This window comes from Panthera pardus, unplaced genomic scaffold, assembly GCF_024362965.1.
Source record: "Panthera pardus isolate Hobbes unplaced genomic scaffold, ASM2436296v1 HiC_scaffold_16, whole genome shotgun sequence".
Taxonomy (NCBI): Eukaryota; Metazoa; Chordata; class Mammalia; order Carnivora; family Felidae; genus Panthera; species Panthera pardus.
This window is the reverse complement of record NW_026526721.1, coordinates 12,728,466-12,755,799: the sequence shown is the minus strand read 5'-3', so window position 1 is coordinate 12,755,799 and position 27,334 is coordinate 12,728,466. Positions and strand designations below refer to the sequence as shown.

At 43.8% G+C, this 27,334-nt stretch overlaps 1 protein-coding gene across 5 annotated transcripts; it reads right to left on the bottom strand.

The window, feature by feature from the left end:
* Positions 1-4,725: 4,725 nt before the first annotated feature.
* MIS18A (MIS18 kinetochore protein A) lies at positions 4,726-18,958 on the bottom strand. Of its 5 annotated transcripts, XM_019420183.2 has the most exons (7): positions 18,578-18,958; positions 15,767-15,833; positions 11,521-11,706; positions 9,217-9,321; positions 8,689-8,785; positions 7,802-7,919; positions 4,726-7,516 (listed from the first exon to the last, which is right to left on the bottom strand). In XM_019420183.2, exons 1-6 carry the CDS (start codon positions 18,918-18,920, stop codon positions 7,839-7,841), a joined length of 879 nt encoding a protein of 292 aa, XP_019275728.1. In that variant the 5' UTR covers positions 18,921-18,958; the 3' UTR covers positions 4,726-7,516; positions 7,802-7,838. The 5 variants fall into 5 exon arrangements, with proteins under 5 accessions (XP_019275728.1, XP_019275727.1, XP_019275729.1 ...); XM_019420182.2 differs by lacking the exon at positions 4,726-7,516 and having other exon boundaries at positions 7,567-7,919; XM_019420184.2 differs by lacking the exon at positions 4,726-7,516 and having other exon boundaries at positions 7,567-7,919; positions 11,521-11,643.
* Positions 18,959-27,334: the final 8,376 nt, after the last annotated feature.

Sequence of the window (27,334 nt, the reverse complement as noted above, 5' to 3'; positions counted from 1 at the left end):
CTTCTCACCCACACCATGGCGCGTGAGGCCCACGGCGATTCTGCACCTTGTTTCAAGCCACAGGGTTGCATGTACACGCACACCCAATGCCAAGAATTCATTGTACTTTTCCAAGTATTCATAGTACTTTTAACCTTGATGTGGGAGGAGAACGAGGAAATAGATAAAACAGAATGATCACAGGTGGGTAATTACACATGTAAATGAGTTCAGTTTGGTATTTTTTTCCCCGTGAGTTCGTATTTACATGGTTAACATGGAATTCTAACCCCACACCACCAATGCATATTGGGATAGTTTCTTTTATCCTTATATGTCAATTCTGAAATATTAAAAGTGATCTAGAATGCTTTAGTATAAACATTTTTGTTTTGCTTTTCAGAGTTTTCCATTTACCATCGTGACTGTACAAAGTAGACAGGAGATGAAAATTCTCTCTTCATGTAACAAGTATTAATTGCCTCCAACATATGAGTCCCTACATGTTGGGCCTCTGGAAAAAAACTTGTTAGTCTTGCAGAAAAGTTTCCCACATAACTATAATATGAAATCAAATGAGGCAAGAAAAACATCCTGAGGGAACTTAGGAATGAAGTGGGAGAAATTACTTCTGACTGAGAAATCAACAAGGGCTTCCTGGAGGAAGTGACATCCAAGCAGGACTTTGAAGGGCAAGTAAAAACTGTATACATATTAAAAAATGGCATATTGAGACACAGAGTGTTCTGGTTGGCAGAAGTTCAGAGTCCCAGGTAAACAAATTGGGAGACAGAGCCAGGAAGCCATCTGGGGCCAGAACAAGGGCCAGGAGTCAGATCAAGAGACCTATATTCTGGGTGCTACATGGTAATGTCGAGCATGGGAACATGCATTTGACAATGGCGTGTTCACTGGATCAGGGGTAGGGAATTAAAGCATGAAGACCAACTAAATACAGTAAAACCCTGGTTGGGATGCCTGGGTGGCTCAGTTGGTTAAGCGCCCGACTTCAGCTCAGGTCATGATCTCTGTTCATGAGTTCAAGCCCTGCATCGGGCCCTCTGCTGACAGCTCAGAGCCTGGAGCCTGTTTCAGATTCTGTCTCCCTCTCTCTTTGCCCCTTCCCCTGGACTGTCTCTCTCTCTCTCTCTCTCTCTCAAAAACAAATAAACATTAAAAAACAAAAAAACCTTGGTTTGCGAGCATAACTCGCTCCGGAAACATGCTTGTAATCCAAAGCACTTGAATATCAAAGCGAATTTCCCCATAAGAAATAACGGAAACTCAGAGATTTGTTCCACAACCCAAAAATATTCATATAAAAATGATTACAATACTGCAATATAATAAAAAATAATACAGAAAATACAAACTGTGAAGAAAAATAAATTAGCCTGCACTTACAGGGCTGGTGTGAGGGAGACAAGAGAGAGGAGGGTTATTGCACAGGACGATTTTCACTCTCACTAACGGATTTTGACTACAGGACGGTATTAATAAACTCTTGTCATATACTGTGTTGAATGTCACTGGCAATAAGACAGTAGAGGAAAGGGTCTCTATCTGCAGGCAGCTGACCTAGAATGAAGCGAGCATTCCTCGGCTTACTCTTGTCTGGAAGAGCAAAGGACTGTCCATGTGCTTTGAAGTGACAAAAAAATACTAGTGTCAGTTGTGGGCACCTTCCAACGTCCTGAAAAATCACTGATCTCTGCCAAATGCCATGGCTTGAGATGGAGCATCCAAGAATGGGAGATGATCATCCACAATCCCGCAGAGAGAGAGAGAGAGAGAGAGAGAAGAACCATTGGCTCAGTTGTGATCATGTGACATCCGGTGGCACGTTTTACTTGTATTGCAAGACATTGCTCGTTTATCAAGTTAAAATTTATTAAAAATGTTCATCTTGCGGAACAAGTTACTCGCCATCCAAGGTTTTGCTGTAATTCAAGCAAGAAGTAAGGACGCCTAAGGGAGAAATGGGCTGGGGAACACGTGACTTTGGGAAAGGAGGGCGGACCCAACGGTGGGTTGGAGGAGGGGCAGGGAACGGAAGAGTTCGTGTGACCAGTGTTTCAGGTCCAGGGCACACAAGAGAGGACAATGTCACACGGAGGGCACCTGGGGGTGGGTGCAGGTCACTGGGGATTCGGAACCAGGGCCTGAGGGAGACCCACCGGGCTGTGGGGATTTGGAGACCCGGGATGGTCACTGAAGTCAGGACAGGGCAGGAAGTGTCCAGGGAAGACTGGAGAGAGAGAACGAGGGGAGGGCAGCAGGTGAGGGTGGCAAGGGGGGGAGGGCAGGAGGGGCAGGTCAGAGGTCATTAACGATGGAGCATGAGCGTGCACTCGTGGTTTGGCTTGACAAAATCTTGCAAACACTCGCAAAAAACCAAGTCATAACGAAGCCTCCACACCTCGTCAGTGATGACCAGCCACGATCAATGGTGTTGACCACCCCTGCCGTGTGGTGACTTCAGTGAAGTATCTCACAGCAGATCCCAGGCCCCGTGCCATTTTGGCCCTGCATATTTCATCACGCATGGCTAGGAAATATGGACAACTGGGAAGAGAATTCTAAAGGGGAGGACAACTGAAAATTTGTCAGCAGAGTGCACGATGCTTGATCTCGGAGTCGTAAGTTCGAGCACCACGCTGGGTGTGGAGATGACTTAACAAAATAAAACCTTAAATTAAAAAAAAAAAAAGCAAATTGTTGCAAGTTGGAGGGATTTCAGATAGGAACACTTTGTGGCAACCTTCGTTGCTAGCCTTCAAGAGAGTGGTTTCAGGAGAATGCCCCGAATGGACGATCGAAAGGCCACAGCTTGTTACCAGAGGGTCTGGCTATAGGTGGGAGAGCCGTGCAGCGAGGTAGCCGGGCCGCAGGTGCGCTCGCCACCAAAAGGACGCCTGAGTGCGCCTGAGGGGCAAGAGTAGAGTCCGCAGAGTGGACTGTGGCTGGAGATGTGAGAAATTAGACAGGTGACTCGGCAGAAGTCATCCCGCTGAATCGTAAACTAGCACTGACTGTGCGGCCGCATCCCCTTCCAGCCATGTCCTTGTGGAGATCACCCTCCAACAGAGAGACAATAAGCTAACAAACAAGTGTAATCTGTGACTTCCGTGGTGGTAAGTGCACTAAAGTAAAACAAAGGACAGAAAGGAGGGAGTGCGGGGGAGATCCAAAACACGGGAAGAGGGCAGGGCTTGCAAGCGGCTGGGCCGGGGAACTTCAAGGGAGAAACAAAGGAGGTGGAGAGAACTCACGCCAAAGAGCCCCAATCAGCTTCATTTTACAGAAAAGGGTTCTAAACCCTAGATACCAAAGCTGCTAACACGGCGGTGACTCACCTTCCCTTAACATATTTGATTGCTAAGAACCAAGGGGGCGTCCCAACTGCAGCTCAGTATAGACGGAGGAGGCAGAAGTGAGGCAGAGCCCTGGGGAGTCAGGCCGTTCTTTAACTTCTCTGAATCTCAGTTTCTGCATCTACAAAATGGGAGTAAGGATTCCCGTGAAAGGGGGTTTTGTGAAGACAGGGGTGAGCCCCCAGCTCCAAGCACAGTGCTGGGTACGTAGGAAATGATCGTTAAACGCTACCTAAGAGCAGAAGTCATCCCTGGGAAGCAGCTAGGAGTAAAAAGCAGCCGTCTGTCTGTCCCCTAGGGAAAATCCTTTGAAGGCTCCAGAACCTTTCTCTTCAAAATGGTTACCTACTCTTATATTCAGTTTGGAAAATGGTATTCCATCAAACACACACCCTGCTTATTCATAATTTGCTATTCTCGGGAAGCCTCCAGAATCGTAAACCCACAGCTCCTGATGACGGTACGGTGGTCAGGGGGAGGCACACGGAGGTGACAGCGTGCGTGGGGAAGAGAATTCAAGTCTGCAAAGTCGGTTCATGGATTCTCGTTTCTCTTTGAATTATTTCTCATCTCCTTCTTTAGCTCAAATGGGCTAGAAGGTTGCAAGGACCCTGGGGGGGGGGGAACCTTGTCCATCTCTCTGCCTACAATTAGATGGAGGATATCTAAAGCCACGCGGCAATTGTTTAGGGGCGGGGGGAAGTTAGGCTTAATGTTGTCAGGCCAGCAAAAGTCAATAGGAGCGGACTGGAACGAAAGGAGGCTGATTCTAGTTCAAATCACATTTGGGCCAGTAAGACTCTTGTCCAGCCTATCACTCCTCTGACCCCCTCATTTCACGCTGCCTTCCAGTTATCATCGCAAGAATTTAGGCAAGTGTAAACATTCTGAAGAGACTAAATTACACGGATTGACCCTGACGGCGGGCCACCGTGATCACCTGCCTGGATAAAACCCCCTCCCGACAGACGGGACTCAGCTCTTACTAAACAAAATTAATGACCAGTCCCCAAAACGAGTCTGGGTTAGATCAGATGACCTTCCCTCAGTTCGCAGTAACTGCAAACGAGCTTTCTGTTTCTTCACAGGCATGCGGCTCCCCGCTGATTTATCTTAATCAGGAAGAACAGAAAAGATCTACAGCACTGACTATCGATACAAAATTTGATACAAAATTTTAAGTCATCAGCTTTCAGGCATTTTCACTTTTTCTCCAGAAGAGGTGAAGAGTGAGTGCGGCTGTAATCACTGAAGTCTTAAGATACAGTGTTTCCATTTATTAAATGAAAAGATGCGAGGAATGTCATCCCGTATGATTACACTTAAACAGGCTCTAAAATCAGTGTTTCGTTAAAAATACAGTCACGAGAAATCAGGTTATAGAAGATATTTAATAATTGCAGAAACATAGCAATGAAGTAGTTTATGTGAAAACAGTATGTTCAGTAGGATTCCAAATTAGCATACAAAAATGACTACAAAGATATACCCCAAAAAGTGAATAATTGTCTTTTAGTTGTGAGAGGACGTGTAGGTTTTATTTTCTTTGTGTCATGCTTCTATTTTTTGAATCTTCTACAATGGTCATATGTTTGTAACTGGAGAAAGAAATTCAATAAACGGTAATATTTATATCTGTATTACAGTGTTTCAGAGGTTTCCCTTTCCATCCATAGACTCCCATGGGTATACCGTCTAGAAGAGTGAATCAGATCAACCCATTTTAAACAAGGTTAAATCGTTGTTTATTTTTGTGATGCTTTACTGTTTTCAGAGTACTCGCTCTTAAGCATTATCTAATTTGATTGTGATTCAAGGAAAGGCTATTATGTCCTCATTTTACAGATGAGAAAACAGAGGCTCAAAATGATTAAATAATTTGCTCAGGGTCACACGGCTCATAAAGCAGTTAAACTGGGACCCTGACCTGGAATTTCTGCTACCCGTGAGATCTTCTCTCAAAAATAAGCTGAGGGAACCTTCACTCACGGCTTCTTCGTTCAAGAAGTTCCCGCTAAATGCCTAGACCCCATTCTTCAAGGATGCATTCTCCTGATTTTGCCCAATTTAAATGTCCAGAGCTTGACCAGAATCACCCATCCAGGCATCGATGCTGCACAGAACAATGACCTCAGGGGGCTCTTGAGCTCGGAAATTTATAAACACGATGGGAGAATTTGCTGAGGACAGAACCCACATTCTGGGATGAAATTCTATATAACGTTCTACACAGACATAGTTAGGAGTCTGTAAAGGCCACATAATGGGTTCTGGTGCCAGTTTCCGTATCTTCTCCATGAAGCACTGGGGAGCACCCTTTATGGGGATGGCTGGAAGAACAATTTCAGGGCAGATCTGCCTGAAGGCTCCTTGCCGGGTCTTATGCAATTTGGGGGGAGCAACCATTTCTTGCTTCAGCGCCCTCGTTCCTGCTCACAAGCAGCCACTTACCAGAACTTGGTAACCAGAAACAATGGCACGTTGTGTTTTTCAGTTGCAAGGAATAGAAAAAAGACCCCATTGCCTCACATCTTGTAGGTTTTAGGGTGGAAAGACAGGGTGAAGTTTACAAAGCAGCATTCTGACGAGACCTCACGCAAAGCCGGAAAAGCCAGGCTTACCAGGCTTTGGGGAGACACGTGGCCCAAGGAGAGGCTGTCCCGGAGTCGGGCAGACCCCCTCCTTCTGCAAGTGTCACAGTGCAGCATGCAGGGGACACAAAGCAGTCCCGCTTGGACCCCTTGGGGTGAGCGGTTTGGGAACCTCGGCATCGCTGTCCCACGGCAGTGGCAAGGACACCCCTTCAGTGACATCACAGGCAGAGGCCAAAGATGAAGAACACGACGGTTTCCTGGCATTTCCGGTCAGATGCTTCAGTGAAGACCACGTGACAAAATGTGTGTGAGCTTTCCGTCTGCACCCAGGACCGGTGAGCTAACTTCATGTGAAGGGCCCTCCCTGGACATACAGCTCCGGGGACAGCTGACCAAAGGCCCGCCCTAGAGGCAGCCTAGGGCCCGGGAGCCATGCTTCTCTCCTGACCCACAACAGGGAGGCGTCAGCACTGTGGCGACTACAAATGAGTTTTCCTCGTGAAATGAGCACTTTTCAAGGCGCATGGATTGGCATGTCCCGGTATGAGCAGGATATTACGGAATTAGGGAGCCAAACCACCTGTCTTTGGAATAGCCCCCAAAGAGACTGTTGGTGTACTGTTACCTGCGCAACCAGAAAGTCAGCTGAATCCTGCTGCTGACATCCTCTCCCCTCTCTTCTGAATGTGCCCCTGAAGCACCTAAGGCGACAGACACTCGGGACTGCATCAAGCTCACGGAGGCAAGAGGACTCTCTCGTTGCCAGCGGGTACGGGTGTGTGCTTTCTCTCCCCCACATTCTACCCTAGAGGGCTCACGGATTTCTAGTTATTAGAGGCTATTGCCAACTGGTCAAAAATTACTCAATAGCTTTAAATGATTCAGTTGATCTGACTTAGGACCTTTGGTTAGGGTACCTTAAGTATTCTGGGAAAGAATTAGGGAACTTCTGAGCAGAAACCGAGTTGAATTACTCCTACGTTCTGAGTACTAATGTCACGTGGCCTCATCTGCACCCAAAAACAGAAAGGGGCCTGGAGAAATCTGGGGTTACCCTTATATTCCTGAGCAGCCTTCCCCAGGGCAACCGGTCCGGTAAACATGTACAACTCATGGCGTCAGGACTTCTGAGTTCAGTTAAATACCACAACTCGGTTTCGTAAAAATCAACTTTAAAATGCTTTGTTTTAATCTTTATTCTCTCTCTGATTTTAAAAATAGCCCATGTTTACTCTAAGTCCCACATTATAGAAAACTGAGAATCCCCTAGAATCCCACCCTCAGAGATGACTACTAATCTCTTTGGTGAAGATTATTCCAGATTTTTGGGGGCGTATGGTAGTAAACAAACAGATCAAGTGGAATTCTGCTACCACTGGAACATAGGCTCGTCTGCTCTTGTGCAAGTTTTCAAACAGTTCTGAGAAATAACTCAACTGACCAGTTTCTTCAGAGCTTTATGCATTAGTCTTCAAAGATCCACTCACACAGTGGGTGGAAAAACCTCCAAGATTTTCTTGTCCTTCAATATCAAATATTTCCCAAAGTATTCAAGGTGAATAAGTTTTTCTTAAGAAAGGAAATGAACAATAATGAATTTGATACAAAGGAGAAAACAGTACAAAAAATCATAGCAGTTTATCAAAATAAAAGCTCCAAAGTTCCAATTTCAGCAAGTATCATAAAACGGCTTTAAATTTTGACTTTGGGAAAGAATATATCCTAAAAGTAATGCTACAATCCTTCTCATCTGATCAATACAAGAGGGTGCACTGTATTCATACGGCCATTTAGAATTTTTTCCATTCCGAGCAAAATCGAATGACTAGAATTGCTACAAAAGAAAGCATCTACCTGCAGGGAGTCCAGAATGGGGCACGTGGAAGACATTTCAGCTTTTGCAGCTGGTAAAGGACAACTTTGATTCAACCTCCCACAGCTTCGCTTGTAATGCTTTCAAAACATCTTCCATCTATCGAATTGAAAAAATACTTTAAGAGACACATATGATCATGATTAAAACCGCACCATTAAGTGATTAAAATATGTATCATTAATAAAATGTATGACTATGATATGCATCACACATATTCAGTGTTTAATGAAATTATTTAGAGGCATAAACTAAATTTTATATAAATAAGGCATCATTATATTAACAGTAGTTCTCAGTCTCTAACCTGGAGTTCTCTTATACACACATCAGAATGTTGCCTATCTGGCCATGAAAAGACGTTAACGTTCAAAAATTAGGTTGTTGGGGCGCCTGGGTGGCTCAGTTGGTTGAGGTCTGACTCTCGATTTCAGATCAAGTCATGATCTCAAGGTTCGTGGGATCAAGTCCCATTGGGATTTTCTCTCTCTCTCCCTCTGTCCTCCCTCCCCACTCATGCTCACTCTCGCACTCTCTCTCTCAAATAATAAATACATAAAGAGCTTTTAAAAATCGGGTCGTTTGTACCATGAAATGAAATACAGTTTACTAGTTTTAGATTATACACTGTTTTGATTAAGGCATGAAATGACTTATTATTTTTTTTCATAAAGCTTTAGCTAAATTGTAGTTTGGCTCGCCTCCAAAATCAATTTTACTAACAACTGAAATAAAATAAGCACTCTCTTACCATGAAAGTACTAAGATCAAAACAGATGCCTTTGTGAGGAGTATTTGTGGAGGAGCCCTTGTTCACTAACAGGGAAGTGGTTCATACAAAGATATACGAAGTACAGAACAGAATTACCTGCTTTAGAGACTTTTCTATTTCAACTCTGCTTTCAAGATTAAAAAGTTCTTTATCTTCTGACACGATTTGCTTTTCCGAGGACCCTAAAATATAACTGAAGTACAGTGCAGTACAAGGTTAAAATAGGAAAAGGACGCAAATATTAAATCCATTTTAGTTAATATTAAAACTCTAAGTATATTACACTATCTGTTTGTACCAAGTAAACACAAAATAACTATTTTTGTTACTAGCAACCTATGTAGGAAGTTGTATTACAGAAAATCGTATTTTTCTCCGTAACAGCTTTGTCCCGATATTCCTACATATTTTCCAATACTCTAAGTATTTCATTCCTGGAACGAACTTGCTCTTTAGTTAGCTGGGTGCCAAAACATTAACAGTCATAGTTCAAAATTCTGTGATTAAAAAATTTGAAAAGATCCTGAGGAAGCCACTGCTTTTTTGCTTTCTATAACTTCGGGGAACACGTATAATTTCAAATTGGACTTGTAGTAAATAATCTATGGAGTCAGTTCTGGTCACCCCAATGTGGCAACTTCAACAGTAATCGTCCAAGTTGTTGTGCCCGGCTCTTTGAGGTTAGGGGATGCTGTGGTGCAGACAATACGCAGGAAGAGAAAAACTGGCCTGGAAACAAGGAAAACAGGCCCGGTGTTGGTAACCCAAGAGATCAAAACAGCAAACAAGAAGGTGCTAGTATTTCTCCAAAGAAAACTTGATTAATTTACATTTCTTTTGAAGTCTTTTATCACATGTAGTAACTCCACTATGTCACTTCTTTTGTCAAATAAGAACTATCTTCTCGTGGAAACCTCATTGATTGTATTTCTGAAAAATGGCATGGGAGACAAAGTTGCAGAAGGCAAAAAAATGAGAGGAGGTGGGAGATGAAGTGGCACTAAGTAATTTACAAAACTGTAAATAGGGGCTCCTGGCTGGCTCAGCGGGTGAAGCGTGTGACTCTCCATCTCAGGGTCATGAGTTCAAGTCCTGCACTGGGTGTAGAGATCAGTTAAAAATAAAATCTTTTTTTTTTTTAATTTTTTTTTTTTTAACATTTATTCATTTTTGAGAGTGAGAGAGACAGACCATGAGCAGGGGAGGGGCAGAGAGAGAGGGAAACACAGAATCCGAAGCAGGCTCCAGGCTCTGAGCTGTCAGCACAGGGCCCGATGTGGGGCTCGAACTCACAGAGTACAAGATCATGACCTGAGCTAAAGTCAGACGCCCAACCAACTGAGCCACCCAGGCGCCCCAAAAATAAAATCTTAAAAAAAAACAAAAAACAAAAAAACAAACAACAAAAAAAACTGTAAATAAACACTTCTAAAACCAAGCAGTTTCCTTGGCATTAAAATTCCACCCTAAGAGGAAAAAACAACTTCAATACTATAATCTCCTGTGGCAAAGTTTTCCACGTTTCCTTTTATACAGATATGTACCACTTTTGAAAGTTTTGTACCAAGCCGACCAAGCTGAGATTTCATGTCCTTTCACACTTGTCCTCTCCCTCACTTAATTTTCACAGATCTTAGTAATATTCTCATGGAGATTAAAGGAGCATCTGTTTGGGCCTGGGTCTTCTATTCCTATCTTAAAACCAAAACAGATCTGCTATCTCTCCAGACAGGCCTCCATCCACACAACAGTGAACAGTACCTGTTCATCCTTCTTTTGTGTGAGGGCTGTAAGAAGTTTGCAGAGTTTAAAATTCTGATCTGAACCTGTCTAGTTTCAAACAAGGTGGCAGACTAAAGTTATCAAAGAATAATTTGATGAGAAATCACAATTCTGATAAAAAGAATACTGTTTTAAATCTTTTGAAGAGAAAAGCTGAGGAATTCAGCACGAGTGACAAAATACCTCAAGTAATGAAAGTATAAGCTCTTTCATTTCTTCTTAAATTTTTCTTCTTTCCTGATATATAAGATTTTTAGGCATCTTTAAAGTCTTGAGGATTACATCTTTTCTAGGATAAGTGAAAATACGCAGGAGTCAAACGAGTTATTTAATTTTGTGTTTCCTAGTAAAAAAGGCTAATTATGGGGTGCCTGAGTGGCTCAGTTGGTTGAGCATCTGACTTCAGCTCAGGTCATGATCTCACAGTCCATGAGTTCGAGCCCCACATCGGGCTCTGTGCTGACAGCTCAGAGCCTGGAGCCTGCTTCAGATTCTGTGTCTCCCTCTCTCTCTGCCCCTCCCCCGCTCATGCTCTCTCTCTGTCTCAAAAATAAATAAAAACATTAAAAAAAAAAAAAAAGGCTAATTAGAAGGCCATTAAGATCTCTGAAATTCTTTAACTGACGTCTGTCATCAGCCTCCCATTTGCCTTGTTTCCAAATGTTTACTTTTTAGAAATCATGAAGAATGAAGGCACTTCCTTGCATCCTCAGAGAAAGCAGGCGATTCTTCACTAGACTCAAGAAAATGGTTAGACTTTGTATTTGTTTTTCCAGAACACCAAAGGTACTTCTTTCCCAACTAGTTTTGAAATTCCTAATTCTTCATGATATTCTAGGCTAAAAAATGGGGGAGAAAATAAAATGGACAACACATATCGCTTAAAAACCTTTTTAGGAAAAACTGAACATATTTTTACTCTGAAAAATGTTCTCGCAGTGCTTTCTCCTTATAATTTAGTATGTCTGATTTTCCCATGCCAAATATATCAGGTCAAAACAAAAAAATCATTGGCTTTTTGTCAGAAATTATTACTTGAAAATGTATTTTAACCAAATAGTGTTGATTTCGTTCTGCTGTTTTTATACTAATTTTTCTGCAGAAAACTGAGGAATCGGGAGATAACCATTTATTTATCAAACTTACCTTTCAATGGCTTCAACCCTGAGGCAAAACAAGTCTCTCTTGTAATCTAGGCTCTTGGGTGTGCATCTGTAGATGTGACCGAGGTTGAGCGAGCACCCAGAGCAGTACAACGTCTCCAGAACACTGCAACAGCGAAAGGCCGGTGCTTCAGCAAACAGGGTACAACTCGTTATAACAAAGATCCCACTGTTGAAATCCAGAAACATTTAACATCTAAATGGCTAAAATATGTTATTTCAACCTTACTAAGTCATATGAATAAGGAAGGAAAGAAATGGTAGTAACATATATTAGAAGTGTGGACAGTTGCCTCCAGGCCGCAATGACTTAAGCACCTAGTGACGGGGGACACATAGAAAAGTGACGAGAGGATATTGATGTGGAGTTTTTCTAGAATGTAAATCCCTCAATCTGGTATTAAGAAGAATTATCTAAAACTTGAAAAGAAGGAAAGGATTCCACAGGCTCTTTTAATCTCATATTGTCCACCAAGCCCACTGAGAATCATTAACGCTCTGGGACAGGGGTGGCCACATTTTTTCTGTAATGATCCAGGGAACAAATATTTTAGGTTTGTAGGCCACATGGTGTCTGTTGCAATGACTCGCCCCTACTAATGTAGCACAGGAGCAGCCACGGACAATACATAACCAGATAGGCACTATGTTCCAATAAAAATATATTTACAAAAAGAAGTGCCTGACCCGTGGGCCACACTTCGCTCTACTTGAAAGGTAACACTGGGTGCTTACTACTTACTACGGATCAGGGCCCAGACTCTGAAGTTCGATGAGGACTTACAGAAAGCAGATTAGTAAGATTAACAATCTGTAACACCACAAATGATTTTAGTCTGCTGGAGAGGCAAATGTTCTCTGCTAGTACAAAAGATAACCTCAAAGGCGGAGGCTTTATTGTCCTGGGGGACACGAACTAGATTTGTTCTCCAGAGAGTGTCCTTCTCTAAACCAGCTTTGCCATGTTCCGATTCCCTCAGGAAATGAGTGACATAAATCTTGGACATGCGCTCATCGTGCATCTGTTAGAGAAGCTTTCTCTTTTTTAATTAGACTTCGACCTAACTCTCTTCTACTCACTCCAGACATGCTCCACATAGGCAACTCACAAATATTCTACTTAATGATCCAAGTTCTCCACATAATTAACTGCTCCTTCATTCTAGTTATTTTTTACCTATAGATACGGAGAGACTTTTTTAACTACTGCAGCTCCATAGGGAGCCAAGAACAAAATGAACCACTGCCCAGTAAATTATAAGTTCTCACTGGTAATATAATTAGCTACATAATATGCCATTGATCATATATTAAGCTTCTATAGGCTTTTATACTTTTTACTTTATATTTTTAAATCTATTTTATGTTTTTCTGATATTTTAATATTTTATATTTCTATTCATTTTATATTTCTCCATAAAGCCCGGGAAGGAACGCTATCTATGCTACCAACGGTGAACAGGAAAATGTCCACACTACATATCGAACCTCATAATCTTTATGAGGCTGCCATATACAATTACCAAGACTGTGAACTAACATATGATGCAGGTGTAATCAGCCAAGAAAGGATACTTAAATAAAGGTAAGATACAAAACACACTGATCAGTGGGTAACATTGTTTTATCCCAAATTATCAAAATCAAAGTAAACACCACTGAAGAATACATGCAAACCCATTCACTTCCAGAGTGATCTTGAGAAGCAATGAAGAGATAGTAGCTACAATTATTGTAGGGTTTTTCTTTTTTTTTTTTAATTTTTTTTTAATGTTTATTATTTTTGAGAGAGAGAGAGACGGAGTGTGAGCAGGGGAGGGGCAGAGAGAGAGGGAGACACAGAATCCGAAGCAGGCTCCAGGCTCTGAGCTGTCAGCACAGAGCCCGATGCAGGGCTCAAACTCACAGACTGAGAGATCATGACCTGAGCTGTAGTCGGCCGCCGAACTGGCAGAGCCACCCAGGCGCCCCAGTTTTGTAGTGTCTTTCTGTTTTCACAGCTGGCAAGGATTTGGCCAGAACCTACCCTTAAATTTGGACAACAATATTGAGAAAGCAGTACCAGAAATCACAGGGTGATTTTCGACAAGAAATGAGTTAGCATGTAAGAAACTTAACAAGCAACAGAACGGACCCAGGAAACACTCCTACCTTAACGACACATTTCTAAAACCCACAAGTGTTCTTGTTGACCAGCTGCAGAATGACGCAAGCAGCTATTCAGTAGGACAGGCCTATCAAAAACATACGAGCATTCTAAAGCGATACAGTATTTCCCCAAGTGTGGAATATGAGACCCTGATGAAATTTAGCACAGTGTAATGTGGCATGAATGATGGGTTCAGGTGATACAAGTAAACAGGACTAAATAACACTGGCTGACAGAGGATGAGTCAATTCCCCTTTAGTTCTCTATCAATCCCGATTATAAGAAGAAGCAAGTCTCAGTCTGGTGCTAGGAAGTCTCGAACACGAATCTCATAGGTGCAAATCTTTCTACAGTGAGAGAACAGACTTTGGGCTCAGAACAAGTGAGGTGACAGCATCCCTGCTAGAGTTTAATAACATCTGTTTTCATTGTAGTAAACATCTAATCAATGGCAAATGACATATGTATGGCAGTAATACATTAGATTCCTTTTTAAATAAATCTAAATAAAATCCTGAGTCAATGTAATGAAAGATAGTAAGTACATGACAGCTGGTATATGAATATGGCAAAAATGGTGAAAGTGGCATCCAAATAAGTAAAATTGGGGTCATCTAGATGGCTCAGTCAGTTAAGCCTCCGACTCTTGATCTCAGCTCAGGTTGTGATCTCACGGCTCGTGGGTTCGAGCCCGTGTTGGGCTCTGCATTGCATGTGGAGACTGCTTGGGATTCTCTCCCTCTCCTGGCCCCTCCCCAACACGTGCTTGAACACGCGTGCACGCACACTCCTCTCAAAATAAATGAATAAACTTAAAAAAAGTAAACTCGGCAAGAAGAGAGAACACTTTGCAAGAAGGGAGGGGAGACACAGCACCGTGCTAGCTCTAACCACTGCACCGTCCTGTGGCCTACCTCCCCAGGCCTTCCTTTCTTTATCTACAAACTGCAAAACAAGCTAAGTCTGGCTTTTCCAAACTGAGGTCGCCTGCATTGCCAGCAGCACCATTTCTGCCACCTACACATACTACCTGTACTACCATTAATGTAATTCTCCTTAAAAAGAGTAACCTCCTAATTGAAATGCACTTTATTTGAAGTGGACACTCTAGCTAGCATGACTTTAAAAGGAAAAACCAGAAGTTTCAAGTACACATGAAAAAACATGCATGATCATTAATTTCTGTTGAGCTGTTTGTGTACCACCTACAGTTACTTCGGTAAAGCACACCCTGGGCAACAATTATACAGGCAGAGCCCCCCATTCAGTTTACTGAAGATGCCACTTGTAGCACAGTGGATGACGGGGATGCCAAGAGAGTGATGCCTTCAGCCCTGGGAGCGGGAGCACGGGGCCTGGGGCTTGCTGGAGCCCCCGTGCTGGCTGCCTGCAGCCTCATGCAGCCTTGTCTGTTTACCTCAACAGGCCACATGTACACGTGTGTAAGTGTGAGACTAGCATTCTCTATGGGTAGCATGACATTAAAAAAACGTAGGTAGCGTTGGTCTAAGGCATCCTTTGGCTAAGATTTTATGATATAGACTTTTTTTTTTTTTTTTTTTAATTTTCATCTTGTTTTAGCACTAAGCCCAAACATCCAAAAGAAAGTGTCAGAATGTGACTTTAAAATTTAGAAACTCTCTCGGGGCGCCTGGGTGGCTCAGTCGGTTGGGGATCCGACTTCAGCTCAGGTCATGATCTCACGGTCCATGAGTTCGAGCCCCGTGTCGGGCTCTGTGCTGATGACTCAGAGCCTGGAGCCTGCTTCGGATTCTGTGTCTCCCTCTCTCTCTGCCCCTCCCCTGTTCATGCTCAGTTTCTATCTCTCAGTAATGAATAAACGTTAAAAAAAAAAAAATTAAAAAAAAGAAATTTAGAAACTCTTCCATTGCAATATCTAAAAAGATCACCAATGCGCAAGAGTTAATACATTAAAATGGCTGATTCTATACTGACCACCATAAAGAAACTTTTATCCCAACTAATCTTACTGGTAATGATCTTTTTAAAGATTTTTAGCTGAAAAATAAACATTTTCTCAAATACACATATTCCAATAGATAATAATAGCCTTACTCACCAACCATTTTCATTTTTACGTTTGGACAGTATCTGTTCCTTATCCACAGAAACATTACAGGAAACACCTAGAGCAAAGTAACAATAATTTATTAATGTGGTTTGCTATAATACACATGCAGGTATTTAGAGAACTTTTTTTTTTTAAACATTTATTCATTTTTCAGAGACACAGAGACACAGAGCGTGAATGGGGGAAGGGCAGAAAGAGAGGGAGACACAGAATCCAAAGCAGGCTCCAGGCTCTGATCTGTCAGCACAGAGCCCAACGTGGGGCTTGAACTTACTAACCATGAGATCGTGACCTGAGCCGACGTCGGACACTTAACCCACTGAGCCACCCAGGCGCCCCTAGAGAACTTCTAATTCAATTTTCCTTTTAGAACTCAGAGAACCAGGAAAGATAAGAGCCCAAAGTCCCACAGGCATACAAGGTGGCTCAAAACAAAATGTACCTCTGTACCTCTCCTGGAAAAAAGGTGGCAGAATGAGAGTTCTTTCTCATCCGTGAAAACCACTGACATTAACAAGTAAAACTAGAGGGGAAAATTCAATCACCAGTAAAGACTAGAACACCTAGAACCTCAGTCACAGATTACCAAGAATACCTGCAAGGTACAGTAAAATTGGGATTAAACCCAAGAAAGATGGGGCGCCTGGGTGGTTCAGTCAGTTAAGGTTCAACTCTTGATTTCACCTCAGGCCATGATTTCAGGGTTCATGGGATCAAGCCCCCCCCACCCCAACCCCCCCCCCGCCACACACACACCCCACATTGGCTCTGCACTGTCAGCACTGATTCTCTCCCTTTCTTTCTGCCCCCGATAGCACGTGTGCATGCGCTCTCTCTCAAAATAAACATTTTTTTAAATTAGTCTAAAAATGAATAAAATAAAACCAAGAAAGATGTTAAAAGGCAATGCATACACCCCCAGGTTTCAAATGCAGAGCTCTCAGGGACTTGGACAAAAATCTTTTATTTAGGCCATGACTTGGATGGTGTCACAGCTGACCCCAGAAGCAGGAAACATTCCCAGAGGATCTAGGTCCAGGATACACTAAGGAAGGGATGGGGGACAGAGAGAAATGAAAAAGACCTCACACTTAAAATGTCCAAAGCAATTGATTTCACCTCCTACGGTCTACCTGAACTGGGTAAATTCCACCTCCATCCACCAAGTTGCTCATATCAGAACGCAAGGTGTCACCCTTGATTCATCTCATCCTCCGTAACCCCCATATCCACTCCACCGATCAGTCCTGGCAATTCCACCTCACGAAACTCACTCTTGCTCCCAAACCATCACTACGTCCTCTTGCCTAGACTATTGCACTAGCTCCTACTGACCTCCCACTTCCACACTTAACCTTCCCTTCAGAGCTTCCTCCAAAGAAAAATCTGGGCCATATCACTCCCTTGCTGAATAGATTAGAATATTCTAATATTCACTAGAATAGAATTCTATTCTATTCACTCACTAAAATAGATTCCAATTCTGAAGAACAGCCTCAAAGGCCCTGAATTTTCTGACCCCTTCCTTCCTCTCTTTTATTGCCGCCTTCTTCATTCTGCTCTTCAGTCACACCAGCCTCAGGGCCTTTGCACTAGCTGGTCCCTGCCTAGAAAAAGCAAAGAGCATGATCCCAGAATCGTACATGCAGTCAAGAGGACGTTCATGTGAAAGAGAACAGAAAGGCATTTTCAACCACTCAAATTTGAAGTTTTCTTGGGGATTGGTGTGGGGGTGGGAAGGGACTACTGATGATGATTAATGAAATAAACAACTCAGAAATGAGAAAGCTATTAAGCTTTCTTGTATTAATAAGAGTCCTGGAGTTGAGAAACAAATCCATACAAACATTACATTAAGCTTCAATGACCAGGCTATGGCTACAGAACAGAACATAAATGTCATAAACCTTGACAAAGTAAAAATAACTAACTCAAACTGAGGCGGAAGGAAATGGAAATTAATCCAAGAGTTCATTTCTTTATCTTTCATGGCAGCAATGGGGAAAGGCGCAGGGTGGGGGGTGGGGTAAATTGAACTGTCTAAAGCTGACAGTTTTTAAAATTTAAAAACTGTTATAGAAAAAGTAAGTAACAGAAGGCGCTTTATACATAAAACAGAACAAAAAAGCATCTGGAAAAAGATAGTTCTACTTTCCGTAAAAACAGAAACTACAAGCAAAATGAAAGATTTAACACCATACATATTATGTCTTGCCTCCAAAAAAAAAAAAAAAAAAAAGGTTCTCCTACTGTATCAAAAATCTCAACCTAAGTACATGCTGTTCTAATGGAGGCACCTCTGGAAGCAATCCAGACCCGGATCAGCAATGACAGATTGGGAGGATTAACGGTATCTCCGTTACAAAAATCACTTCAAGTGGCCCTTAACTAGCCATTTTGAGCTCATGATACACATTAACTCATTTAATCCTCCTAACTATCGCGTGTATGTATTATCCTCATTTAGTTGGTCATTTTTTAACTGAGCAATGTAAAACCACAAGATGCTGGTTCAATCGCTGCTCTTCTGGGCTGGGGGACCCCAGAAAAGGACGGGTCTCACGAGCCCAAGACGCAGGGGTGACCCTCCTTCTCCCCTTTTCCTGGGACAGCTCACCTTCCCAGATTTTTCTGCTTTTCAAAACCCTAGACAGCCCCAAAACACCCCTCTCTCCTTCTCCTCCCGGGCCGTCCAGGTGCGGCACGCTAGGAAAGAAGGTGGCCCCAAGCTTCCCCCCCGCCTCCCGCGCCCCCACTGCCCAACTCCCTCCCCCACCCCCGCCCGGCGCGGCCACTGACAGCGCAGCAAGATGCAGTTGGTGTCCTCCTGGCTCGTCACCCAGCTCAAGGAGTCGCCCAGCGGTCGCCGGCAGCCGGAGCACAGAAACACCAGCGGCCTGTCCTCCTCCTCGGCCGGCTCCACAGCCTCCTCGCGCCGCGTCCTCTCTGCACAGGCCACCGACGGGTCCCCGCTCAAGGAGGTCCAAATGCTGGCCCACTTCTGCAGCAGCTGGTGACGGTCCGAGTCCTCCGAGAGCCGCCTGCCTAACAGGGAGGAGTCGCCCCACTTGCCCTTGTCGCCGCCACACGTACAGCTAGTAGAAGAGCAACCTTTGCAACCCGGCGACCAACTGCCCGCCATTCTTCCAAATCGCCCGCGCCGCGGAGCGCCACGGGAAAAGCGCCCAAGCGCCTGCGCGGGGCGGGGCCAGGCCGCGGAGACCGGAAGGGGGCCGTGGCTGAGGGGCGGAGCCTAAGGGAGAAGACGCGGCTGGCAACCTGCTAGTGCGCCTGCTCCTTGTCGGACTGCTCCGAGGCGGCTGTTCTTCGCTGCAGAACAGCTTGAGGAAGTTGAGGCTGCTTTTCCAGCTTTTAGGAAATTGAGGCTGCTAGAGATCTGGCGGCTGGTCTACTTGGGTAAGGGTGTTGAGCCCCTTACATAGGAGGGGCGGGGTCTCTGAGAAATTTACAGGTCTCAAACTAAATTACCAACCCTTCACTGAGACTTTCACAGTGGTTACTAAAGTGAGTACTCCTCCCCACACTCCACCCAGAGAGAGAGAATTGGGACACACTCTTGCTTTGTACAGCCTCATTCCCCCACCCTCCGTGCTACAGCCTTTTAAATTTTAGCGTGCCTAAGAGTTACCTGGGAGCTGATTAAAACACAACTTTCCAGGCCCTGTCTTCTCGGATCTAGTTCAGGATCTAGTTCAGAAGGTCCGTTGGGCCCAAGAATTTGCCTTTGTAACAAGCTCCTAGGCGATGACAGTGCTGTGAGTATTGCCAGCTCCACTTTTGATTGCCACTGCTCTAGTTTGTCTCGTTTCCTCGAAGTGGAGAAAGAGGGGTTATTGGGAAGCCACCTTATCAGGTTTCTTTTGTGCATTGTTTTTGCTGGAATGAGACCCTGGAAAGGGCTCTGGATCACTCAGGCTAGCAATGCAAGGAAAAAGCTGGAGAAGCGAGTGTGGTTCTGGGAGCCAGCCATTAGGCCCTTGCATGGAGGGGGCATCCCTTATGGACGGTAAGGACAGACTTCCTCAGCTATGCACCAAAAGCCAGACTTTAAAGGACCACGTCAGGGCAGGAAAGGTCGGTGGCGAAGGGACAGCTGCATCATGGACAACTTTGCAGCATGTAGGAGAAACGGTTCCCACCAAAGACTAGATCAGCTCCTGGGACTCTCCTGTACCCTAAGACACTGCCCACTTCACTTGGTCTGCTAAACTGTTTACATAAATTTTACTTCCAATGTAGTTGCCTCTGGGCACCAGCAAAAGCAAAAGCTTTGGAGTCAGAAATGGCAGGCTGACCTAACCCTCCATTAAATAGTAACCATGTAGCAAACTATGGAAAGGCAATTTTCCTTCCCTGAGTCTGATTCTTCATGGGTTAAATGGGTCAGTACCCCCTGGGGATTGTTAACGGGGATCAAGTGATATGATAGGTTTGAAAATGCTTTAACCCTAGTGTACCATGGCCATGTTAATTAGCCTCCAATGGGAGGAAAATTGCCCTCCCTCCTATTTTTTTTCTTTTCTTTCTTTTTTTTTTTTTTTTTTTTTTTTTTTTTTTTTTTGTGCAAGCAAGCCTGACCTCCTTGGACTGCTGTTTTCAAGCACAATAATATATCTGATACAACAGTGATACAACCCACATCTGTTCTTTAAGCAAATGGGTAGTAACCTTGGAATTCAAAGGAATGATCCCCTTGCGTCAGGCTTTGGGTTCTTATTGGCAACACTTAAATTCTATGGTGGGAGAGCCCAGTAAAGAAGGAATGCACAGCGTGGCTGCCTGAGCAGGTTCTCACCAGTGCACTTTTAGGCCCAATCCCCTAGTAATAATAATAATAATAATAATAATAATAATAATACAAATTACATTTTACAGCTGTATTGCTACTAAGGTGAATATATAAATATTGTATATTAAAACATTTTCTTTAACCTAAAAGTTCCTTTTGTTCTTCTGATTTTAAAAGAAAATAAAACATTTCTATGGGGCGGTAAAAATATCATGGGCCTTGGGCCCTGTGCCTAATGGAGAAGTCAGCCCCAATGCAAAATGAACCCCTCTTGTAGTCACAAGTATGTCTGTATTATGAGTACACAATATTTAGATTCCCACAAAACCATATCTTACATGGGGACAAAATCAGACGCTTGAGTAAGATGACCTTGGACTGGGTGGGGCAGAGGCTTCCTGAACAACCATTCCAAACCTTCCTCTTACTTACACAGCCAGGAGATTTGCATAAGGCGTTGAGTCCAAGTTTCACGTCCCCTACTGTCACCCCCAGTTCCAGGAATGGATCCCCAGAGGTTTAACCCAATGAGAGCCACCTCTCTTCCGGTCTTGGTGCAGTGATGGCTCCCACCCAAGACTTAAGCCAGTCAGCACATTAGGCGCCCCTGTTGATAAGGATTGGCTCAGGTTAACAACTGAACCTGAGCTGTCAAGTTTTGACCAGAGTAGACCTCAAGACTCTTGTTCAGTGGTTAAGGGAAGGGACGTCCTCCTTGTTGCCTGGATGCGGACAAAGAAGCACATACCCAGAGTGCTTCAGGCAGTCGTCTTGAAAACACAGAGAAGGGGGGACCTGAGAGAATCAACGAGAAACTGAGCCCCCAACCTCCGAACTCTTTCCGTTACATGAACCAACAAATTCTCCTTATTGTAGAAGCCAGTTGGAACTGTTTTGTTCTATCCAGCAATTCAAAGTGTACGTCACAGTCTGACACAGTATGTCAAGATGAAGACTTTGACTGAGACTTTGACTGAGATGCAGTAAAAATGACGTCCCAAGAGGTGTGAGAGAAGAAATTGCCTCTCTCCCTGGAAGGATCCTTCAGAGTGGATGTTGGAAAATTAATTCCCTCCTGCCCTTACGCCTCTTCCCACATTTCATCGAGATTAAGGACTAGAGAAAATAGTGACCGAGATGACGTCCTAAGAAGGATTTCTTTGGAGACGGGCTGGGCTGTGAGCTCCACTTCTCCCCACTAGAGAAGGTGGAGGGTATCTGCCCCCGTTGCCTCCATCTGGCTGAGAGGAGACACTGAGGAACCATTCGCTGGTCCCGCGGGCTCCCAGGTGTTTGGGGATCCAGTGGCGGGCGGGAGAGTCGGGCTGTCGAGCTGTTTTGGTGGCACACCAGAGATGAGCCAGACAGGTTGTCAAGCAGATATGGACTTTGCTGGTGGGAAGGCCACCTAGAGTCTTAAATTCTGCCCAAGATAACCTGTAAGGTTGAAGACTCCAGCAGTGAGCATCCCAGCGTGAAAGGGCCCCTGGAGGACCAGCCCGAGGGGAGACCTTCCTGGGTCGTGGGTGGGCAGCTGCAGGTGGGAGTGCAGGGAGTTTCTGGGGGGCTAGGGGGGAGTTGCTTCTAACCATGCCAGGCCAGAGGGCAAAACCAGGTTATGATGGAACCCATTCAAGTGAAAACTGTTTTGCCCCCTCTGTCCCCCATTTCAGCCTGGGAATGGAAATAGCGGGGAGCAGGTAAGGTGAGAAAGAACGCAGAACCAGCCACACTAGGGGCAGGTGTCCGCCAACAAATCCCACCTCGGGGAGGAAGATAATAACTCTTACCCTCGAGCAAAGACTGCAGTGTAGATCCATATCTTGGACTGGACACTACCATTTTCTGTCACAGATTCCGTTTATAACTGAAGTAGCTGCATAATTATTTACTCCCTAAGAGAGTTACACTCAAACTGCAATAATATGGGAGGGCTTCTTTACAAAGTGTCAAATGAGAAAGGTAGAGACAGCATGTAGCAGAGATCCTCAAGGGCCCAGGAACGCGTATCCATAGCCTTGACCCACAGGGATGCAGGGAGGGCATTTTCTCAAGGGAAAGAGAGCCATGAAAAGCAGACCGCGTAGGGAGGATCACCCTTCCTTCAAGGGACGCAGCCAGATGAGTTGACCTGGAGAGAGGCAGGAGATTAAATTCCTGACCTTGTTCTCTTCCCTTCCTCCAGTTTCCTGCTGGAGCTCTCCATTGCCCAAGTGCAACCAGAATCCAGAGGGCACACAGCATATTGATGTGGCCCATACAAGTCTGCTTGGTGAGTGGGTCTGGAGTGGCCAATGGAGGGAACCCCGCACACAGGCTGCCCTTGTCCTCGTCCAGGGGCAAAGAACAGGCTCCCCTTACCAAGTAAGTTCTAAGAACACAGTAGGAAGCACAATTCAAAGCAAGAGTTCATTTTGATTCTATCCTTCCATCCTTCTTGCTCAACATACCATTACTCAGACTACCTGATTCAACTGTCATTTCTGGCTGGGATCAAAAACCATGCACGTAAGGGGCGCCTGGGTGGCTCAGTCGGCTGAGTGCCCGACTTCAGCTCAGGTCATGATCTCACAGTTTGTGAGTCCGAGCCTCGTGTCGGGCTCCGTGCTGACAGCTCAGAGCCTGGAACCTGCTTCGGATGCTGTGTCTCCCTCTCTCTCTGCCCCTCCCCTGCTCATGCTCTGTCCCTCTCTGTCTCAAAAATAAATATACGTTAAAAAAAATTTAAAAAGCCATGGCGTGTTTAACAAACAAATTCTAGTCTAATAAATATCTGTGGCAAGCACTAGTAGAAAGAGAGAGAGACAAAGCAAGAAAATATAACTAGGAGAGAGAAGGGACAGGAAAAAAAAGGGGGAGAAGAAACAAATGAGACCTTGGCAATTTTGCTGGAAGAATTTGTGCCTTTTTAAAAGCGCACCGGCAATTGAGGGAAATCAGAAATTAATGGCCGCTGATTACCATCATGACCTAGATTGTAACTGCTACACTTCCTGACCCTTACACAAGAATGACAGTGAGGAGTGTTTGCAGGTCCCAGGGTCCATCAGCTGGTTCCACTAGTAAGTAGAGAGCTAGCTGCAGTTGAATTTGAGGACCTCTTGGTCCAACTCTTACTGGTAGAGACACTGGGAGCCAAATGGCGTCCACAGCTGCCTGCCCTGACCAGCTGGCAACCAAGAGAATGCCATGCTGGGCACTCAGTCCCCAGGGACCTTCTGGCACAATCAGAGCCCTCCCCAGGGGGATAAAATGTGCTGTGGGAAAAGTTTGGTTAGCTATTTCTATCTGTGCTGCAGGGGCGAAACAATAACTACAGGAATATGCTTCACCTTCTTCACAATCCTGATGCAGGATGTTCTTTAAATAGTTCTGTTTCCCTCTCCTATTTAATGTGTGGAATCACGCTTTTCCGGTCTTTAGCAGATATATTTAATTCTCACGCAAGTTGAAAAAGAATAAGGAGAAAAGCATCTGATCTTCAGTAAATTCATAATATATTTGAGCTGGGGGCGAATCAGAGAAGCGCTTCGTCTCCATGTCTCACTCCACAAATAGAAAGGCTGAGGCCCAGTGTGGTTTAGGAGTCCTGGATCTAATTAGCGGCAGAGATAAGCGGACATCTGGGCTGTTATATGCCCAGCACGCTTCCCCTCTTCTTGGGAAAACTACACCACCCCCTCCCTCACTCCTACAATGCTGCTCTGGTGGGCTTTCCATCCTGAAGGTCTCACTCCACGCACGTCCCATCCCAGACCACGACTTTCCCGACCACAGAGATTGGTTCGAGGTGAACAGCTGTCAGAACTAGAGCCGGTCTCAGTCCGTCCCTGGAACGTTTCATGCCAAAGTTTGGAGGGAGAGTCTTCTGCTCACCTTTCCTCTTGAATCATGATCCCAGAGCTGTCATCAGCCATGTCCCCAGCGATGTGGACCATCCTGGCATGACACTGACCCTCAGAGAGACACGAGATACGAGTTGCGGATCAAGGGTAACGGCCGAATCCCCATTCCCAAGGGTCTCCCTCCAGATTTGTGGGCACCCCTCACAACATGTTCCCATTAAGACCCGCTGGTGTTCGGGCGCCTGGGTGGCTCCGTCGGTTGAGCGTCCGACTTCAGCTCAGGTCATGATCTTGCGGTCCGTGAGTTCGAGCCCCGCGTCGGGCTCTGTGCTGACAGCTCGGAGCCTGGAGCCTGCTTCGGATTCTGTGTCTCCCTCTCTCTCTGCCCCTCCCCCGCTCGCGCTCTGTCTCTCTCTCAAAAATAAACATTAAAAAAAATAAAAATAAATAAAAGACCCGCTGGTGTTTAAGCTAGTCAGAATTGGGTTTCTGTCTACCAAGAGCCTTGACTAATACACAGATTTCAGTCCAGAACCTAGGTCTCTGGACCCCAAGTACAGCAGTCACAGCACTATACCAAATTGTTGAAATATAACACCATACATTTGGTAGTGCCTTGTGGTTTTCAAAATACAGTCTTTCAAGGGGGCTAATTCTGGAGAATTACAATATCCTGTAAGAGAAGAATGCATTTCCAGTATAAAATTCGTAAGTCAGTCCCTCACATTCTTTCCTTTGTTTCCCCTGGTCCTTTCCATGTTTTAAACAGGCAACCAGAGGAAGGACTCAGCGAATATGAGTCTTTAATGCCCGTATCAAACACCTATAAATCTCCCTTTTAACTAAGAGGAAGTTCTCCAGACTCAACAGAGACTGATCAAAAAGCGAAGACTAACTCCCGGATCTGGAGTAGTACTAGAGAGACCATAAGTATCAAAGACACAAATTATGGATCTTTAGACAGATTTGATGCAATGTTGTTGCATCCACAGTGAAAGAATTGGAAGATCGAGTTTAAGAAAATTCACAGAAAACAAAATTAAATAACTAAGAAATATAAAAGGGGGAGAAAAAGATCAAACCCATAAGCAATCAGTCCAGGAGGTCCAACATCTGACGAAAGCCAGATCAAGTGGACAGGAAAGACAAAATGAAGGAGAACAAATAAAGAAATAATACAATATAAATTCTCAGAGCTAAAACGTATGAACATTTCAGATGGAAAGGATATACCGACTGCCCAGCCCAAGGAATGAATTCATCTCACGCTAAGACTTAGCATTGTGAACAATCAAAACTCCAATGCTTCAGAGAAGATTACAAAGTTTCAAAAAGAGAAAAATCAGAGTGGCATTAGATGTCTCATCAGCAACTCAACTTCAGCAGCTAGAAAGGTCAAAGTTCAGAGGGCAAATAAGTTTCAGGTAAGTATTACATACCCACTCAAATCATGACCAGATACAGTTAACATTTTCAGACATAACTAAACTTAGAAAACATATCCTCACCACATCCTTTCTTATTCCAAAATGTGCTGCAACAAGAAATGCGAGATGTGAGGTCTCACTAAAAGAAAAGCAAATATTTAATATATGAAAAGATTCTCTACATTTATTTTTAAACTATGCTGAACACCAGTAGCTCACCTATCAGTGTGATAAAATCTAGAAGCTTGACAAGATAATTTGTTGTCCACGCTATTGTCCAGGAAAACAGGTAGTTTGATACACTGCTGATAGAGACACAAGTAATTATAACATCTACGGAAAGGAATTTGGTGATATCTAACACAATTACATTAGTATGTAGCCTTTGACAGAATTCTTGCTTTCAGGAATCGATTCCAAGAATATGATAAAAACACGAACACGGGCATTCCGGCATTATTTGCAACAGCAAAGATCGAAAACAACTCAAACATCCACCAACTGGGAACTGGAAGAATAAGTTGTACTGTACCCATAAAATGGCGGCATTATGCATCTGTGAAAAAGAAAAATAATCTCTCTGCATGCCACGAGAGATCTCCAGAATAAGTTGGTAAGTGAAAAAGGCAAGGTTTAAAGAAATGAAGTTTGCTATTTGACATTTCAAAATGGGGGAAGAGAAAGACTGAATACTTATATTTTTAAAAGTCGAAGGATAAACTGAAAACTTTTAGAAAGTACTTACTTGATTGAAAGTTACAGGAAGGGAGGACAGGAACAGAAGCTAGAGTTCTATGAATATACCTTATTTTGTGTCTTTGACTTTGGAATCGTGACTATTTTACATAATTGTAAAACCAAAATTTTTAAAAAGCAATCTCTAAATATTGAGATATTGAATATATTTAGTGGGTGGCAGCCTTCATAGGGAGAACTGTTTCACGTGACTTTAAAACATAAATTTGACTACACATATCTTATAGGAGATACTCAAATAACAACAACAACAAAATTGCCCCCTTCATAAAAAGTCTCAAATGGTTTCTAGTAACCATATTGCGCCTATTGTTGATACTGAAATTGTTATTCCAAGACTATTTGTGTGTATATTATATACTGAATAATTATGTTAGTATTGTTTGGAATAGGATTTTAAGTTTTGGAGTAGAGGTACAGCTAAGTACGATAGGGTTAAGTAGAACTCTACAGTTGTGATTCTGGATTGTAAGTATTGGTATGAACTCATGATGTTTTTATATCTTAAAAAACAAATATATCCTAGCTCCCTACATTGAATAGACCTGAACACATAATCAACCCAATAGCAATAAGCACCTCTAGCACCCAGATTATGATAGCTAAACACCATTTTCTATAAATGAAACCAGGAGTCCTCGGAGACATAGCTGAATCCACGGTCTAGGGTAAGAAAGAGACAAATTGAGCCTGGACCATCTTGTCATTCCAGAAGGAA

What these genes read in the sequence shown, in the direction of transcription:
- MIS18A (XM_019420183.2), bottom strand. Translation starts at nt 18,920, where the DNA reads ATGGCGGGCAGTTGGTCGCCGGGTTGCAAAGGTTGCTCTTCTACTAGC. An exon ending in AGGGTTGAAGCCATTGAAAG is followed by an intron (nt 9,322 to 11,520) that starts GTAAGTTTGATA and finishes CCTTGTTTCCAG; the next exon opens with GCCAGTTTTTCTCTTCCTGC. An exon ending in GTTGAAGTTGCCACATTGGG is followed by an intron (nt 8,786 to 9,216) that starts GTGACCAGAACT and finishes ACTGTACTTCAG; the next exon opens with TTATATTTTAGGGTCCTCGG.